The sequence below is a fragment of the Polypterus senegalus genome, chromosome 16, assembly GCF_016835505.1.
Source record: "Polypterus senegalus isolate Bchr_013 chromosome 16, ASM1683550v1, whole genome shotgun sequence".
Classification (NCBI taxonomy): Eukaryota; Metazoa; Chordata; class Cladistia; order Polypteriformes; family Polypteridae; genus Polypterus; species Polypterus senegalus.
In genome coordinates this window covers 37,217,796-37,237,500 of record NC_053169.1, presented here as the reverse complement: position 1 = coordinate 37,237,500, position 19,705 = coordinate 37,217,796, and the positions used below count along the sequence as shown (strand labels likewise).

General features: G+C 38.9%; 1 protein-coding gene across 2 annotated transcripts in view; it reads left to right on the top strand.

The window, feature by feature from the left end:
• The window catches only part of psme4a (proteasome activator subunit 4a), a 173,720-nt gene that overhangs the window by 69,924 nt on the left and 84,091 nt on the right, over nucleotides 1-19,705 (top strand). For both annotated transcript variants that reach the window (XM_039739140.1, XM_039739139.1), the window contains 10 exons: nucleotides 6,787-6,861; nucleotides 7,830-7,952; nucleotides 9,280-9,372; nucleotides 11,687-11,952; nucleotides 12,582-12,768; nucleotides 12,919-13,008; nucleotides 13,250-13,314; nucleotides 13,880-14,030; nucleotides 16,543-16,641; nucleotides 16,780-16,849. In XM_039739140.1, coding sequence (XP_039595074.1) covers nucleotides 6,787-6,861; nucleotides 7,830-7,952; nucleotides 9,280-9,372; nucleotides 11,687-11,952; nucleotides 12,582-12,768; nucleotides 12,919-13,008; nucleotides 13,250-13,314; nucleotides 13,880-14,030; nucleotides 16,543-16,641; nucleotides 16,780-16,849 — 1,219 coding nt within the window. The remainder of the gene's footprint in view (nucleotides 1-6,786; nucleotides 6,862-7,829; nucleotides 7,953-9,279; nucleotides 9,373-11,686; nucleotides 11,953-12,581; nucleotides 12,769-12,918; nucleotides 13,009-13,249; nucleotides 13,315-13,879; nucleotides 14,031-16,542; nucleotides 16,642-16,779; nucleotides 16,850-19,705) is intronic.

Genomic DNA, 19,705 nt, shown 5'->3' with positions numbered 1-19,705 from the left:
CTCCCGATTCTGGCCTCGATTGCTGGGAGGCAGGCCCTTTTATGCCCCACCCGGAAGTGATCCAGGTGCCTGACCAGCTGGTCTTAATTGCACCTCCGGTGGGGGTGATAAACCGCCCAGTGTGGTGGCTGGATCTCTGCAGCACCCCTAGCGCCACCCCATCTCCCAACCGGGCTGCTGTGGTGGACTCCATGTCCCATGGAGCCACGGGGAGATTGAGGAGGAATCCAGTGCCAGGGAGACTGCCCCCAAGCGCCCCGGGGGAGGTATTGCAAAGTCCATGATGGCTCCCCCGGGACGTATGCATCAGAGGCGTCCCGGCCGGGCATGGGACCCGGCTGTCCGTCACATGGCCCCTCCCTCAGATGAGGCTTGTGGGGCTCATCGGCCTGCCCCGCGAGGGCCGGTCTTCTCCAGGATGGGGAGTCGGCATTCCTGGTTCCGCGGCTGCGCCCTGTAAAAACAGAATAAACAGGTCTGGGGCGTTGCCCCGATGTCCCTCGGGACAAGCCCGCCAGACATGGCCACCGCGGCCACAGTCATAACACCGCCGACTCCCTCCAGTACGGCCCCTCTGCATGCGGAAGCAGGCAGGGAACATCTGCCCTTCGCCTCCGAGGAGGGCTTGTGACGGTTCCGCCCTCTGCAGTGCAGCCCTCCTTCGCTCCAAGCCGCCAGGCATACACTGCTCTATGTACGGGTTTCGGTTTCCTCTTCCGTTCCCCTTTTCCTTTGGGTCGCACTGGCGGTCTGAGTCCCCCTATGAGAAAAGGAGGGACCCCGCACCGCCTGCGTCCCTTTGGACTGCCGCAAGACTGGCGCTAGCGGTCGGGGCGGGGTTGTTTGGCAGCCGGTTTCCACCGGCTGCCTCCCCACGCCGTCCGCCTTGCTGTCAGTCATCACAGCAGCCTCGTGTGGTGGGCGGGTCCGCCTGACAGGCAGTACTAAGCAACACTGCTGCCGTCGCGTCCCCCCCTCTCTGCGGTGCCGGCTTCACTTACCTGCACGCTCTGTCCTGCCGGTGGGAGGCTGGCCACCCGCCGTCCGCGAAGCCATTCAGCTAGGGCCCGCACGGGATACCGAGCTTCTTCTCCAGCCCCTCCTTCGCCTCCGACAGGACCTGAAAAACTTGTAAAAGGGACTGTAGAGCGAGGACAACGGACTTCACCTCCCCTACAGCCCAAGAAACATTAATAGTGGCGGCCGGGCGGTGGATTTGGGCTCTCCGTGTAAGCCCTCCGCCGACCAAGCCAAGAAGACCCTGTGGATCCCCACAGGCCCCTTCGGTAGTCTGGAGGAGAGGGAAGGGCGTCCGTCATCCCCGCCTGCCGATCCTCCTCGGCGGGTGATTGACACACGCCCCCGCTTACCTGTTTCGCGGAGCCGCTCCTGCCCCACTTGCAGGGGCGCCGCGCTGGGAAGCTCGTCCGGGCTCTCCTCCGCCAGCCGCTGGCTCCAGCCGAGGAAGACACAGCTCCGCCTCGCCACCCCCGAGCTGGCTCCGCTGCCATGCCATGGACACTGCCCCTGCCCGCACCGGGTGCTTCGCCCCTCGGCGCCCAGGAGGTAGGATGACCCGCAGGCGGAAAAAACATACCCGCAACTCGCCACCTACCTCCGTTGCAACCCGCGGCGGCGGACTAGCGTGGCGCGTCTGCCAGTTGGCCTCTGTGTCCGCCCGGCTTTCTTCTTCCCCATGACAAAAGGCGCCTGCAGCAGCTCCTCGGCGGCTTCGGTTGGGTAGTCCCCGCTGGCTTGCGCGTGCCTGCTTGCGGCCCCTGCCGCGTGTGCGCGCTTCAGTGCGCTGTGCTGTGCAGTCCTGCCCGACTGCTTGCCTGTAGCTGCGTCGGGAGCGCGCTCTCCGACGCCGCTGAGCCGAGAACCGTGCCCCGCGCTGTTGCGCCGCTATGCCGGGTCAGCAAGAGTAAAACGCGCGGTTCCGACCAAATGGACGGGCGGGATCCTGTCGGCTACGCCAGTGTAAACAAGGCGCTTTATAGCGCCCGACCCGCATAGAATAGGCAGAGGCACGTGTTCACACTCACAAATATTTATTTTCTTCAGCTGTGTGACACGCCTTCCCGTGCCACACAGCCCAAACACAGTCCAAAGCACAAACACAAAGAAGCCAAACACAAACCCACACTTTCCTGCTCCACCACTCCTCCCAGGCAACCTCGCCCTCTTCCTCCCGATTCTGGCTTCGATTGCTGGGAGGCAGGCCCTTTTATGCCCCACCCGGAAGTGATCCAGGTGCCTGACCAGCTGGTCTTAATTGCACCTCCGGGTGGGGCTGATAAACCGCCCAGTGTGGTGGCTGGATCTCTGCAGCACCCTAGCGGCCACCCCATCTCCCAACCGGGCTGCTGTGGTGGACTCCATGTCCCATGGAGCCACGGGGAGATTGAGGAGGAATCCAGTGCCAGGAGACTGCCCCAAGCGCCCCGGGGGAGGTATTGCAAAGTCCATGATGGCTCCCCCGGGGCGTATGCATCAGAGGCGTCCCGGCCGGGCATGGGACCCGCTGTCCGTCACAATATATATGTATGTATGTATGTATACAGTAATCCCTCCTGGATCGCGGGGGTTGTGTTCCAGAACCCCCCGCGATAGATGAAAATCCGCGAAGTAGAAACCATATGTTTGTATGGTTATTTTTATATATTTTAAGCCCTTATAAACTCTCCCACACTGTTAATATTATTAGAGCCCTATAGACATGAAATAACACCCTATAGTCAAAAGTTTAAACTGTGCTCCATGACAAGACAGAGATGACAGTTCTTTCCCACAATTAAAAGAATGCAAACATATCTTTTCTTCAAAGGAGCGCCATCAGGAGCAGAGAATGTCAGAGAGAGAGAGAGAGCGAGATAAAAGCAAACAATCAAAAAATCAATACGTGCTTTTAAGTATACCAAAGCTGCATTTTGTAGAGGAGCCTCCGTATCCTCTTGGCAGACAGCCTCTGTGCTCACACCCCCTCCGTTGAGGAGTTTTAGTTAATATGTAATACATGCTCTGATTGGGTAGCATCTAAGCCATCCGCCAATAGCGTCCCTTGTATGAAATCAACTGGGCAAACAAACTGAGGCATGTACCATAAATTAGAACACCCATTGTCCGCAGAAATCCATGAACCAGTGAAAAATCCATGATATATATTTAGATATGCTTACATTTAAAATCCGCGATAGAGTGAAGCCGCGAAAGTCGAAATGCGAGGGATTACTGTATATATGTATGTATGTATGTATATATGTATATATATATATATATATACTCAGCAAAAAAAGAAACGTCCTCTGACTTTTTTTACTTTCAGTAAACTTAATGTGTAAATATTTGTATGAACACTAAAAGAGTCAACACCATAAGACATAAACTAAAATTGTTTCACAATGTGTCCCTGAATGAAGGGAGGCTCAAAATCAAAAGTACCAGTCAGTATCTGGTGTGGTCACCAGCTGCTTGAAGTACTGCAGTGCATCTCCTCCTCATGGACTGGACCAGATTTGTCAGTTCTTGCTATGAGATGTTACCCAACTCTTCCACCAAGGCACCTGCAAGTTCCTGGACATTTCTGGGGGGAATGGCCCTAGCCCTCACCCTGTGATCCAACAGGTCCCAGATGTGCTCAATTCCTTCGACGATAAACACGAATCCGTCCATCACCCCATGCGAGACAAAACCGTGACTCATCAGTGAAGAGCACTTTTTGCCACTCCTGTCTGGTCCAGCAAAGGTGGGTTTGTGCCCATAGGCGGCGTTGTTGCTGGTAATGTCTGGTAAGGACCTGCCTTACAACAGGCCTACAAGCCCTCAATCCAGCCTCTCTCAGCCTATTGCGGACAGTCTGAGCACTGATGGAGGGATTGTGTGTTCCTGGTGTGACTCGGGCAGTTGTTGTGGCCATCCTGTACCTGTCATGCAGGTGTGATATTCGGATGTACCAATCCTGTGCAGGTGTTGTTACACGTGGTCTTCCACTGCGAGGATGATCAGCTGTCCTTCCTGTCTCCCTGTAGCTGTCTTAGGCGCCTCACAGTGCGGACATGGCAATTTATTGCCCTAGCCACATCAGCAGTCCTCATGCCTCCCTGCAGCATGCCTAATGCACGTTCACACAGATGAGCAGGGACCCTGGGCATCTTTCTTTGGGTGTTTTTCACAGTTGGTAGACAAGTCTCTTTAGTGTCCTGCATTTTTAGAACTGTGACCTTAAATTCCTACTTTCTGTAAGCTGTTAAGGTCTTAACGACCATTCCACAGGTGCATGTTAATTAATTGATCATGGTTAATTGAACATGCATGGAAAACATTGTTTAAACCCTTTACAATTAAGATCTGTAAAGTTATTTTAATTTTAAAACATTATTGTTGAAATACACAGTCCTGAAAAAGGGACGTTTCTTTTTTTGCTGAGTATATATATACAGTATATGTGTATATATATATGTATAAAGTTGTATATATGTATATATATGTGTATATGTATTATACATTATTTTCTTTTATGCCAAATGTATTATGGATATATATTCTTGTACATATTTAAGAAAATTTTATTTTTGCATTGTTATGTTTACTGAACAATAAGCCTACAGAGTTTCATTTTGTTAATAAAAAAAATGAACAGTTAAAACCTGTGGTCTATAGTTTAATTATAAAAATATAGTAATCCCTCCTCAATCATGGGGGTTGCGTTCCAGAACTCCTCGTGATAGATGAAAATCTGCGAAGTAGAAACCATATGTTTGTATGGTTATTTTTATATATTTAAGCCCTTATAAACTATCCAACACTGTTAACATTATTAGAGCCCTCTAGACATGAAATAACACCCTTTAGTCAAAAGTTTAAACTGTGCTCCATGACAAGACAGAGATGACAGTTCTTTCCCACAATTTAAAGACTGCAAACTTATCTTCCTCTTCAAAGAATGCGTCTCAGGAGAGAGGGAGAGAGAGAGAGAAGAGCAAACAATCAAAAAATCAATACGTGCTTTCGGGCTTTTAAGTATGCTGAAGCACCGCGATAAAGCGGCATTTTTTTAGATTAGCGTCCTTAGCCTCTGTACAAACAGCCCCTCTGCTCACACCCCCTCCGTAAGGCACAAAGAATGTCAGAGAGAGTGAGAGAGACAGAGAAAAGCAAACAATCAAACACCGCGCGGGAAGCAAATTGTATATCATTGAGGAGTTTTATTTAATATGTAATACGTGCTCTGATTGGGTAGCTTCTCAGCCATCTGCCAATAGCGTCCCTTGTATGAAATCAACTGGGCAAACCAACTGAGGAAGCATGTAGCATAAATTAAAAGACCCATTGTTCGCAGAAATCCGTGAACCAGCAAAAAAATCTGTGATATATATTTAGATATCCTTACATTTAAAATCCGCGATGGAGTGAAGCCGCGAAAGTCGAAGCGCGATATAGCGAGGGATCACTGTACACTTTAATATAGGACATAAGGCTTCTGTGTATCTGGTAATCCAGAAGCTTAGTGTAAAACGTTTGTTTTATGGGATAAATGGGGGAAAAAATGGAATCAGTAATCTGTATCAGCCTTAAAAAACTGATTGGACCATCCTTACTACCTAGATACAATTATCCATTAATACAAACATAATAGGAAAAACAATAAAACATCCAATTTTGGGTTATTTTTGTGCATGAGCAAGAAAAAATGTAACTCCTATTTGTTGGCTATGACTTGTCAAATGACATGTTGCGTTTAATGCCATATTCCCTAAACCTAAGCTAGTTCTTACCATTAGGTCAGCTAGTAAATTGTGCTTAGATTATTTCCATTCTTTATCATGTATTAAATGTTCTTGAGCTTAACAGACTGTTTTTCTTGAAACAATTTGTTAAATTCAACCTTTGTATAGTATGAATTCTGTTTTATTCAAATTCTGCTACAAAGTTGTATTGTATTAATTTGTGTAACAAATTTAGCATAAACATAAGTCAAGAAGGAAAATGCATAAAATATTTATTTTGAAAGTTCTAATACAGATTTCACATCTGAGATTGGGAAAGCCAGTCTTGTGAATAATGTGTTGCATGTTGGTTGGACACACAAGTAGTAATTTCACTGTACTTTCTAATTACTTTGTAATTACTAACTTTAGGCTGAATGATTATGATAGCATAAGTGAAGTTAAGTGAAAATCTTCTAGTTGTGTGACTGCTTGTGTAAGAAGAGAACACAGGAAAAATAAAATTTTATCCCCATCTCTAATAGTCTACTTAGTTAATGTAATGACAGGTATGAATTCTGTTCCTTTAATTTTATATGAAAATCTGAAATTGTTTGTCTCACATGCATTCTATCCCTTCTTTTTAAAATTTAATTTCATTTGCCATTGATCTGCTTTTTGTAAAATATTGTGATCTAAAGTATCTATCTATCTATCTGTCTATCTGTCAATCTATCTTCCTGAATAGCAGTAATTTCATTATCATCTGGCTACATTTGTAAACTTCGTATCATAATTGAGATTTTTGAAATAACCATGTCTAAGACATTAATTCACTAAAATTCACTATTTTTATGTGATGTGGTTCATGATAATTCTGTTATTTTGTACATATGGACACAGTGTGTTTATGTATTTAGCAGAGTAGATCATTTTTTTATCTTTTCTGATTTTCATAAAGCCTTTAAAAAAGCATAGTATTTCTTTAAACAGTTTATATTTAAAGGTGTTTACGGGCTGCATTAAATAATTAATATACAAATGCTAACTTAGTATATGCTTATTCCTTATTTTCCTTTAGAATTTGGTTAACCTTTTTGCACGGTTGGCCAGTGATACTATAGGATACATAGACTGGGATCCATATATTCCAAAAGTAAGTAATACGTTTCTAACATTAAAATGCAATAATATGTTTTTAACATAATTTATGTTTACTTAAAGACTTTCAAATATTGCTTCCTGCTTTGTATTCATTATTGCTGGAATGAGCTCCAGACCCTGCAACCCTGGACCCTGGATAGATGCTTATTAAGATTATGAATTAGTCGGCAAACGGACACTACTCCCACCAATTTCCACTAGCAATTGTTCCCACCTAGTCTGTTTTCTGTTATGGAGAAAGTACCTTTTTAATTTGTATTTTTGGTACTTTTCCATTATCGTGACGCAAATCATATTATCGTTTTTAAGATTAGGAACTCAAAGGATACATTAACATTAGGGATCTATAGGTAACTATGCTCCACCCCCACTAACTTTAACGTTAGTATTTGTGGTTGGTGTAGGCCAATCTAATAATTTAAAATCCAAAAATTAAGTAACTGGGGCGGCGGCCCCACCAATTTGAGCCACGATAATAGAAAAGTACCATATTTTTGTCTTCAAATGTAGCATTTGATAAGATCCTGTACCTTATGTTTTATTAAAACATTGTACATGAACAAAAGATATTGCATGTCTTTTCTTATTATAATTTAGTCCACCGTACAACGTGAAGATGTGTTTTCTAAGATTAATAAGCATAATAACTTTATTTGTATATCACCTTTCCCATGCTCAAGGAAATGAAGTTTGAAATGATGTAAACATTGAGATGCAACAGAGTGTTTTAAGTATTTCACACAACTAAATAATTTGAAATTGGTACACACAAGTATTCCATCTTGCACATTTATGATATTACCTGTAAAGTAACAGTTGTTTAATTTTCAAAAAATGTTTTTATTCCTTTCACTGTTCTCAAGAATATGGCTTTGTTGGTAGTTAAATTTTAAGAGCAAGGAAGAATATAGAAGTGTGTTTTTCCTGAAATTTTATTTTTGTTCCCATCCTTCAAACCAGATATTTACCAGAATACTCAGAAGCCTGAATCTTCCTGTTGGAAGCAGCCAAGTTTTAGTTCCAAGATATTTAACCAATGCCTATGATATAGGCCATGTAGTAATATGGATCTCCTCAATGCTGGTTTGTATACTTCTTTCATTCTAGTCTGTTTTTATTAATATGCATGCAGTAGTTTGAAAACATGCTTAAAGGTGATTTTTTCTGGAAACAAATTATCCTAAAGATGATAAAACAGAATTTGAAATACATTTAGCAATGTTTTTTTTTTTTACATCTTACACTTTATTTGAATGTCAGAGTTGTCCAAATTGCACAAAGCATTTTATGAAATAATAATATAAGGTTAGAGTCACACCTATGCATATTCTGAGAATTGTATTTTTTGCCTGAATCAGTGCATGTGATGGTTTAACACAAATGTATTTATATGTCTTTCATGTGTTATTCGGATGTGTCTGGCTACCATTTTATATATGGGCTCCTTCCGTGTACCAATGCACAGAAATATGCAGCATGTCATATCATTTTAAACCACACTGTGATCCTCAATAGTGATATGAACAGGGCAATATGCTGTTGCTGAAGAATTGTCAGGAACCTCAAATGTGAACCTAGCTGTACTGATCTCACTTAATTGCAGAAATACCATTAACGTGTGCAACCCTTATCATATACTATGTATCAAATAATGTAATGCAGATATAAACAAATACTCTTTTATAAAATTGTTTGCTTTTATTATTTAATATTTTTAATTGAAAGAAATGTAAGCCAAACCCAGATAGGAGGTATTAATTTTATGAAAGTCAGTTTGTAAATAATTTTAAGTTAAATTATTGAATCACATTTTATTTTTTTATTACTTTGTCTTTCAGAAAAGGCAATGAGTTTGTCTATACATCAGTTGGATTTTGTATACTCTTACAGATTTTTTTTCTTTGAAACAAGTTAGAATAATATCTTAAAGAAAAAATTGCTGTAAATCATTGAATTGCAACATGTGATGTCACAGAAGTAAAATGTTAACAGTAGAATGATATTGAAACCTATTATATAACAAACAAAATAAAAAAAAAATCTGCAGTAAATTTAAACTATATCTGTAGTAGCCTTTACAATTTACAATACTGTAAGTAAGTTACAAAAAAGCATACAATTTAATTACAGCCTGAAACTAGATACTGAGCAGTGCATTGGTTATTATAGTTAGTAGCTACAGGGATACTCTGACACCAAGTGTAGGAATTATAGTACTACATTAATTTAAACAAAGTTTTATATGAGCATATAAGAAAAGATATTGTTTCAGAGTCACTGTGGAGACGGACAAATTAAAGCCCAGAAAGGTTTGTAGCGCATGATTTATGGACCCATTTGAATTCAAGGAAATAAGTGACTATGCATGTTCTAGAGTCATTGCATGCTTATAATTTTTTTTCTTTTCTAGGGAGGACCTAGCAAGCAAGCACAAAGAAAGCTGAGTGGCTTGTTTAACAGCATTACCTCTTTTTACCATCCATCGAATAATGGTAGATGGCTGGTAGGTATAATGCAGTAATAATTACATGTGTAATCACCAGAATCAAAAGACTGATGTTTTAGTAAGTGGAATTGTGAAAAATTACCCGGACAGTGACTGGCTTAAGAATTAGAACCTCAGTCTGTGGCACTGTGAACCAACAATGCTGTCCACTGTACTGCCCTGTTTCATTGTTGCATAGATTTAATTCTATAATATCTATAAGTTGCAACTTTTGATTTATCACTGAAATAGTCAGGTAGTTATAGTTCATAAATAGCTAAAAATGAAGAAAGAATACATTATTGTTGTAGACATTCTCATAATCAAATGTTACAGGGACCATGTGTGGTTTGACAACATGAATCTCTGAAATAGTATTTGCCAAGGCAGTAGTATATCGACTCCAAACCCTATATTAGATGATAGTGTGACAGTTTGGTCATTTAAAATATTGCAGACTTTATCCTGAAGAAGAATTTTTTTGTAGTGGTATTTTGCAAAAAAAAAAAACAAGGAGGTAAACTACCATTAATGCAATTAACAGTTTATAAATGCAATTTAACTATTATCTTTTAAACCAGATGTGACTGAGCACTGTATGTTTCTTTTAAATCACTGAATTGGCAGTAACTATTACCATGAACACTATTGTTTCTTATATTTGGTCAAGAAGTACTCAGGCTTACACAGACTACATTACTAAAATAACAAGCTGAAGCTTTCCCGTAGCTTCCTGGCACAAGTAGGAGCAACATGTAAAATGTACAGATGCTGGCAACTTCATAGCTCTGAAGATTAAATATCTAAAAAGCACAAAAAAAACAATAGCTAAAAGCAAGATGGAAAAGTAACTATTCTGTAAACTTCCCATATTGATAATATGTTGTACTGTATGTTTCCATATTGGTAATATGTTGTACTTGTGTATGTAGCATATTAAGGAGCAGCATTGTTTTAATTTAGTCGTTCTAATTCAGTCAGCTTTTCATGGTCTAAAACCCAAATCTCTTTTGACCCCCTTTATTTTATATATTTGTCTCTAATTCCAAAAGGATATAAAAAGGACAATAATGTAGCTAACACAATTGCCTCTTGCCAGATAATCCAGAAGAAGCACATGGATAGGAATTTTGAAAGTACACTCTTTAATAAGCAGAACCATATGTTGCTTACTGTTTATGGACAATGTTTTCTAATGTTTTATACAGTTTAATTTTTTATTTGTGTTAGTTTATTTTGATTAATGCATATTTAAAAAAAACACCATTAAATTAAATTCGAGGGACATAAGATTTGTACTGTCAAAGGATGTTTTTGTAACAAATTTACATGTGTCATATGCACGTAAAGGTCACGTCTCTCTTGTTCATTGTTTTCCGAGGCTCTTGTGTTATCTAGCCCTCAAAATGCATAAAATGTAATTAATATGGCTATGCTGTATATGATCAAGTGGATATAATTTGTGTAATCTGATTAATTTAATCAGTTGTCAGGGTATTTGATTATTCATTTTCAGCTCTGTATTAATCATGTACATTTAAAAGATGTTTCAACATATTAAACAAGGAGTAAAACCTTGCTGCCAGTATTTCCCATGTAGACTTTAATCATTTCATTCAAGGAAATTTTCTAGTCTTGCAATAACTGTTCCTCATCCAAAGCACTACAGCACATGTGAGTCCTGATGAAGTGAGGACCTTTTACCTAAATATTACAGTATATCATCTGCATAAAAATGTTGAACCTAGACAAGTGAAATAATTCCCTTGTCTCTTTATATTTCTTTGTTTTCATAATGTATTAAAACTTGTACTACAAGGAATTCACTTCCTCATCACCATGTCAATAAAAAACATTAATGCTTCATAACATGTCATTGTTTAGAAATAAATGGAGTCTCTTCAACTGACTAGCAGTGGAATGATAAATTGCCTGTGATGCAGTTGCATTGGCCCTTCAAACAGGAAGAAGTAGTGTAAAATGAAAAACAATTCATAATAACGACACACTAGAAAAACTGTGTTTTACCTCAAGATTTCGTGACACGTTAATTAGTACATTTGTTGGAAAATAGTAAAACAGACTAATAGTAGCAAGCTGGAAATTTTGGCCTTAATTTAATCACCTGGCAGTCAAAGTAAGAATATTTAATGAAAAAATTAATTCAATAAATATATAATATATTTTGCTATAACTGAAAAGAAAAATTTTGGATAGAATATTGTTTTCAACTATACTGTAAATATAATTGTACATGAAATTAAAAAAAAAAAAAACTTTTAGTAGATATTATTCTCTCTTTATAAAATGCTTTTTCTTTTTTTTTAACCAGATGAAGCTGATGAAACTGTTGCAAAGGCTGCCTGCTAGTGTAGTGTGGAGACTTCACCGAGAACGATTCAAGAAACCATCTTGGCTAACACCTGTCCCAGATAGCCATAAGCTGACAGAACAGGATATTACAGATTTTGTGGAATGTATGAAACAGCCTGTTCTGTTAGCAATGTTCAGCAAAACAGGAAGTTTGGAAGCAGCTCATGCATTGCAAAACCTAGCTCTAATGAGACCAGAGCTTGTCATACCTCCAGTTTTAGAAAAGTGAGTCTTTTTAGTTGAGCTTTGCTAATGTCGCATATTTTTGTTTTTTCCAAAATGTTTACATATTGGAATTAGTACTTCTTTCATTAAATTGTTTCATAAATTATAATTTTTACTAAAATATAACATAACCTAATAGTCTCAAAATAGCTCAGTGCAGTTCAATATTGCATCCGACAGGGATTCAAGGCAATAACCAACACTGGATGGAGTACTGTTAAATCACAAGGCCTACAAATGATTAACCTCCACACTCATAATTGTACTATACTAAACAAATTTAGAATCATCCTTTATCCTATCCTTGGAGTGTGGGAGTAGAAAAACCAATTCCTGGAGCAAAGCTCCACTTGGGCATGGAGGGTAATGGGACTGGGATTTGAACCCATGATGCTAGATATGTGAGGCAGCAGTGCTGCCCTGTGCCACCTCATTTGTCTTAAAACAACTTAAAATAGTCATTATAGTTACTACCCTCCATCATCACAAGTAAAAGCCTAATAATTCTTGTCTTCTGTACACATTATATAATTCACATTGATGGTTTATAAGGAATATTAGGTTTAAGTAAAATTTGATTGAAGTAAATCTAAATTAGTGTCTGAATTTTAACTGTGTGTGTATGACAGAACTTACCCAGCTTTGGAAACCCTGATTGAACCTCATCAGCTTACAGCCACTCTCAGCTGTGTGATAGGAGTGGCTCGCAGCCTGGTTTCTGGAAGCAAAAGATTCCCTGAAGGTCCCACACATATGCTGCCATTACTGATGAGAGCTCTTCCTGGTGTCGATCCAAATGACTTCAGCAAATGCATGGTATATTTTATTTTTGTACTGTTTTGAAATAAAGAAAAATTCAATTAAAAATACAGTTTGGCTCATGTTATAGTTCATTTTAGGGTACACTGGTTCTCTTCTGATAACATTTCTTTTTAAAATATTTAATATTGCTTTCTTTTTATTTAGATAACATTCCAATTCATTGCAACTTTTGCAACTCTTGTGCCTTTGGTAGATTGTTCATCAGCCATACTTGAAAGAGATGACCTCAGTGAAGTAAGTTACATAATTCATTTTATTGATATTTGTCTAATTTAATACAAACATTCTTTGTTTACATTAAATATTTATGCACTTTATCATTTTTAGTGTGCACAAAATGAATGCACTTGAAAACTATTAAAATGTTTCATTTTTGTTTGATGTGTTTTGTGTCTGGTATGCTTATCAAGTAAAGGTAAAGTACACCATACCAGAATCAGAAAATTGATGTGAAACCTGTTTTGTGTAAATGCAGGTGGAAAGAGAGCTGTGCTCAGCCACTGCGGAATTTGAGGACTTTGTTTTGCAGTTTATGGACAGGTATCAATATGGTCTTTTATAGTTAATATATTATCATGTACTAGAAATGTTATAATTTCTCCATTGCCAGTTCTCAGCAAAAAATTTAAGAAGTCAGTGTTTGCCAAACTATGAGGAAAAACATCCTCTGGGATATAGCTAACAAATAATTTTAACTGTGTTAAGGAAATATACTTTCTTACTTCTTTCCTCAGCTTTAGGCAGCTAAATTATCTCGGAATAGATGTCATTTTGTTGGCACCATATGCACTATTTAAAATATTTTCATTTTATCTCATATAGATTGTGTGCCTGTTAATAAGGATTAATGATCAGATATTTTCTTTTCAGAAATAAAAAAAATAGTTCTAGAACAACTAGGTGTAAATTACACACCAAACTTTTTATTATTATCATTGGATAGTTTAGAGCATTAGACTGTCTACATTTTGCCAAAAATTTATTTTTTTTATTATGTGAACATGATTAACTTTTTAACAGACAATAATGATATGTTATCACTAAAAGTAGGGTGAGAGACAAGACAAGAATTAGTATAAGCAATGAACATGTTTTCTTTTGACAGATGTTTTGCACTAATTGAAAGTAGTACCCTTGAACAGACAAGAGAAGAGACAGAGACTGAAAAGATGACTCACTTAGAGAGTCTAGTAGAACTCGGGCTGTCTTCCACCTTTAGCACTATCTTGACGCAGTGCTCCAAAGACATTTTCAAGGTATACGGGTTAGTCAATTAATTTATCCTAAAATATTGTTACCTGTGGTGATAGCAAAATCTAAAAACAGAGTGTGGTTGAAATAGTTTTTCAAAGTCCTTAAAGATCTTTTTGAGTTAAACAATGGATGAGACAGAAAGTTATAGTTGTTGCAAAAGGTAATCATTCACATTAATTTAATGCTTATTTATGCACAGCTTTGCTTAAACATGAATGTCATTGTCTTGAATCTTGTAGAAGTGTTATTCCTCTTAGAGATACTGTATGTAAAAATACTGTCAGATGTTTATATACATTTTTAAGATAGATGGAAATATTACATCTAGATAACAAAGAACACCACATTTGTGTATTTTGTTTAATTTATCCCATAAACAAGATCTTTCATCATCCAATTTTAAACATAAATTATTGGTTCCCATATGTTTGGTCTGTCCTTAAAAGATTTAGCTTACTACACTGATTTACATTTTCTGACAGTCTTCAGGCATGTTGCTAGATGTAGGATAAGGCTGACTAATACCATTTTTGATAATTGATATAGTATTTACATAGCTATCCATCCATCCATTATCCAACCCACTACATCCTAACTACAGGGTCACAGGGGTCTGCTGGAGCCAATCCCAGCCAACACAGGGCGCAAGGCAGGAAACAAACCCCAGGCAGGGCGCCAGCCCACCGCAGGGCACACACAGACACACACACCGAGCACACACTAGGGACGATTTAGAATTGCCAGTGCACCTAACCTGCATGTCTTTGGACTGTGGGAGGAAACCGGAGTACCCAGAGGAAACCCACGCAGACACGGGGTGAACATGCAAATTCCACTGCGCCACCGTGCCGCCCCTTTGCATAGCTAATATAATTTAAATAGAATAATTACTTAGCAGTTTTCACTGTGTCAAAGTTTGGTGTTATGTCTGAAATATCCAAAAATATTCAAGGACATAGTAAATCCTAATGGACTCAAATACTTTTTCATTGAACTTACTTTGATCATTAGCATATGAAAGCATAATAAAACACATACAACAGGTGGTGAGTGAGACTTTGCTTACAGAAAGTGTTTGATACAGGTGTGGAATGCTGACATTAGAAGTATAAATTAGATAATGGCACTGGAGTTTTTTGAAAAGTTCTGCTGTGTAGGTGCCATTGTAGATAGAGATGTAGATGCAAAAGTGATAACAAACTTGAAATGTAAATGGAAGAAATTCAGGGAGCTGGAAATAAAACATTGCCAATGAAAGAAAATATAACATATGAAACAAAAGCTAAAAAGAACAAAGATGAGAATGACCAAAAAGATGTGTGGGAGGTCCAGGAATAAGAAAAAGATGAATGCTGGATTAAGAGACTTGATGTGGGAGGCGATAGATGATGTGCTTAGGAGAAACGGACTAAGGTGTTTTGGTATGCAGGGCATAAGGAGGGAATAATTGGGTGAAGACTTGTTCTAAGATGGAGGTGGGGGTAAGGCCAAATAATACATAGCTGAAGGTGGTAATGAGTGAAATGAAAAAACTGGGTCTTGCCCCAGTGGATGTGCAAGACTATAGAGAGTGGAGGAAAGTATCTGGGATGGCGACAACCAGCCAACTTGGGTTCACTTGGGAAATGGCTGTTAAAATATGTAACAATGATGTCTTAGCATGCTCTCATTTGAACTTGTTTTCACTTAAGTGAGCTGAAATTAAGTGGTTTACTAAGTCAAGCAAACCTTTTGAGTTTGGAAATGATACCGCTGCAGAAATTTAAAAAATTCAGAAATTTTCCAAATTCTATTTTTCTGTCTGTCCAATAAATATTAAGGGTTCCTAAACATACTGCATAGCATCTCCAAGCCTTGGGCACCCCTCATATTTCTCATGAGCTACTCATAGACCACTACCCCAAATTCCAGTTGCATTTTACCATTAAATACAGAGCTTTGAAATCATACACTTAGTAAACCTTGCCTCATAATTCTTTTTTTTTTTTCTTTACTCATCAAACTTGACTTGCCACTGTTGTATACATTGTTTTTTTAGTTCTTCTGTTTTTAATTTGTGTTTATGTGTTCTGTGGTCTGAGCTTCTTAATGTGAATGAGTTGAATTTTTATGGCAGAGATGTAGGTTTTGTTTTCATAAAATTGAGTTTGGTTTTAAACTTCGCTTAATTATTTTGTATGCTTTCTGTTTATTTTTGTTTTTCACAGTAAGTCACTTAAAAAAAGATTATAAAAATCAACATCCAGTTTAGTTTTATTTGTACAAATCACAAAATCTCCCTTTTATGATTACTGAAGTAGATATGCACTAATGCAAGTTATCCTAGCAATCCAAGCTAAGGCACTTTCTTTTATATTAATGCAATGTTTTATATTGAACTGAAATTATTGATTTTATAGCCTAATTGTATGGTTTTATTTTATTTTTTTTTTTAAAAAAAGTTCTTTTTGTTCTTGTTCCCATTAAAGTTGCACCCTTCATTTCACTTACAAGACTTTCTTTCATTTTTTTTAGGTGGCACTGGAAAAAGTGTTTAACTTTGCCACTACAAATATCTTTGAAACCCGAGTTGCCGGGAGAATGGTAGCTGACATGTGTCGTGCAGCTGCTAAGGTAAGCAAACTAGTTATTTTGTTGGTTATTTCCGTAAATAATGGGTCAATACATTTTTGAAATGGGAGATAGATCTGAGTAAAAGATGTAACCTGACTTGTATTAACAAAGTAGATGAAAAACTGTATTCTGTTTCAGTGTCACCCTGAAGAATCTTTGAAGCTGTTTGTGCCACATTGTTACAATGCAATAACTCATCTCACTGTCAGTAAGTGTTTATTTTGCTTACCTGGTTATATCATCATGAAAGACGCAGAGGAGTTCCTTCACACCTAAGCTACAGAACCACATTCCTTTTACATTTTGTACTCTTACTGCATTTGTTTTGTTGCATTATATGTTTCTTCTGTATACTTTTGCCTGAGCTACAATCGTGATGTTAACTCACCGTTTGCTAAAGACTCTGTCCAGTAATGGTTTTTTATAGAAAACTTTAAACTCATCCTTGCCCTAACTCCCAGAAAACCAGCTGCCCATTTCCCTGTCAGAAGAACGTCAGCAGAACTAGTGCACCGGACCATGTAAGCTACCTCCTAGAAAGCCTGTCTTCTTTTATATTTATCAGCAGTGAAGACTGCATTGTAATAGGTGTTATGCTTTAGAAAATGGAAGAAAATGTACCAAAATGATTTACATTTGCTTTTGTTTAGCTACTGTGTCACCAGAGGTATTTCAGGTTCAGTAGAGTTTGCACCGAAAAATCATTGTAGGATGAGCAGAACTCCCTGAAGGCTGCTTCTGCATTATATTACTATTATTTCTTATTTAACTATTATATTGTAATATTCATTATCTCCATCATACCGTATACTACATAAAACATTTCCATTTTTGTCAGTAGGCCAGATAGCAATTTTAAGCTGTGCCTGGTGGATTTGGGGATTACATTCAATAAAGGGTTGGTGCGTGGCTGGAGCAGGGCCAAAGCAACACTCCAGTGTAGATGTAAGGGTACTACCAGGGACCAGTATGCTTTGAAGGGCTATAATTAGGATAAAAAGATGGCCTAGAAAGTAAAGGGGTGCTGCAGGAAAGGCAAAATAGTGGACAAGGCTGCTTGAAAGAAAAGTGGGAATGGTTCAGGTGTTGAAAAACTGGCACAGAAACACGATGGACGCTGGAAGGAAGCAATATATTTTAAAATGAGTTTGTCTTTTACAGCTATCTGTCATCATAATTTCCTTCTTCATGAGTATTCCTGAGAAATAAGCTAATTTATCCTGTTTAAGACAAAGTTAAAAGAACATTGCTGTTATGGTTTATGATTTTAGATGAAAAACACATGAGGGCACACATGTGTTGTATGCAACATACATAGAAGATGCCCATGGTTTAATATGCCAATTGTCTTGCATCCTCTGTGTTCATTATTCATTTTCTACATTTTGTATAGATTTAATGCCTGAAATAATAATGGCCATGATTACCTTACCTTTAGTTAGAAAAAAGTGAAATTAAGGGAGGAAACTGTTCAAAAAGTTAACTTGATAACCCTAACATGGAGTACAGTGATCCCTCCTTGATCGCGGGGGTTGCATTCCAGAATCCCCCATGAAAGGTGAAAATCAGCAAAGTAAAAACCATATATTTATATGGTTATTTTTTATATATTTGAATCCCTTATAAACTCTCCCACACTCTTATAAACATTTCCCGCACAGTTATACAACATTAGCCCTTTGTATTCTCTTAGATATTAGGTAAGATTCGTTGAAATTATGTATGTAAACACACTGTTTATATACAGTAAAACCTAAATATTATTTTAAAGATATCAAGCATCTCCGATATCACATATGTTACAGCCTTTACGATAGGCCACCAGCAATAAATACATACTGTACAATGCAAGAAAAATTGTATACAGTAAAATGTGTGTACAGTGACATTAAACATACATACATGTACTAAGTGCTGTACGTAGAAAATGAATTATGGTTGCTCACCAACAATGACACGACGACTTGTCCGATAACGTGAGTTTAATTTTACTGCACAACAAAGGAGAGCATTACAGCTCTTCTAAAGGAGCCTCTTCAGGTGACTGTGTAGCGCTGCCGTTGTTATTCTTCCGGCAATCTTCAATCCAGATCCCTAAAGCAGATTCCATCTGGACTACCGCCTTATTACATCCACTTACAACTCGTTTTAGATAGATAGATACTTTATTAATCCCAAGGGGAAATTCACATACTCCAGCAGCAGCATACTGATAAAAAAAACAATATTAAATTAAAGTTTGATAAAAATGCAGGTATATCAGACAATAACTTTGTATAATGTTAACGTTTACCCCCACGGGTATAATTGAAGAGTCACATAGTGTGGGGGAGGAACAATCTCCTCAGTCTGTCAGTGGAGCAGAACAATGACAGCAGTTTGTCGCTGAAGCTGCTCCTCTGTCTGGAGATGATACTGTTCAGTGGATGCAGTGGATTCTCCATGATTGACAGGAGCCTGCTCTGCCACGGATGTCAAACTGTCCAGCTCCGTGCCTACAGTGGAGCCTGCATTCCTCACCAGTTTGTCCAGGCATGAGGCGTCCTTCTTCTTTATGCTGCCTCCCCAGCACACCACCTTATAGAAGAGGGCACTCACCAAAACTATCTGATAGAACATCTGCAGCATCTTATTGCAGATGTTGAAGGACGCCAGCCTTCTAAGGAGGTATAGTTGGCTCTGTCCTCTCTTGCACAGAGCATCAGTTATGGCAGTCCAGTCCAATTTATCATCCAGCTGCACTCCCAGGTATTTATAGGTCTGCACTCTCTGCACACAGTCACCTCTGATCATCATGGGGTCCATGAGGGGCTTGGGCCTCCTAAAATCCACCACCAGCTCCTTGGTTTTGCTGGTGTTCACTTGTAGGTGGTTTGAGTCGCACTATTTAACAAAGTCCTTGATTAGGTTCATATATTCCTCCCCCTGCCCACTCCTGATGCAGCCTACGATAGCTGTGTCATCAGCGAACTTTTGCACGTGGCAGGACTCCGAGTTGTATTGGAAGTCCGATGTATATTGGTTGAACAGGACCAGAGAAAGTACAGTCCCCTGCGGTGCTCCT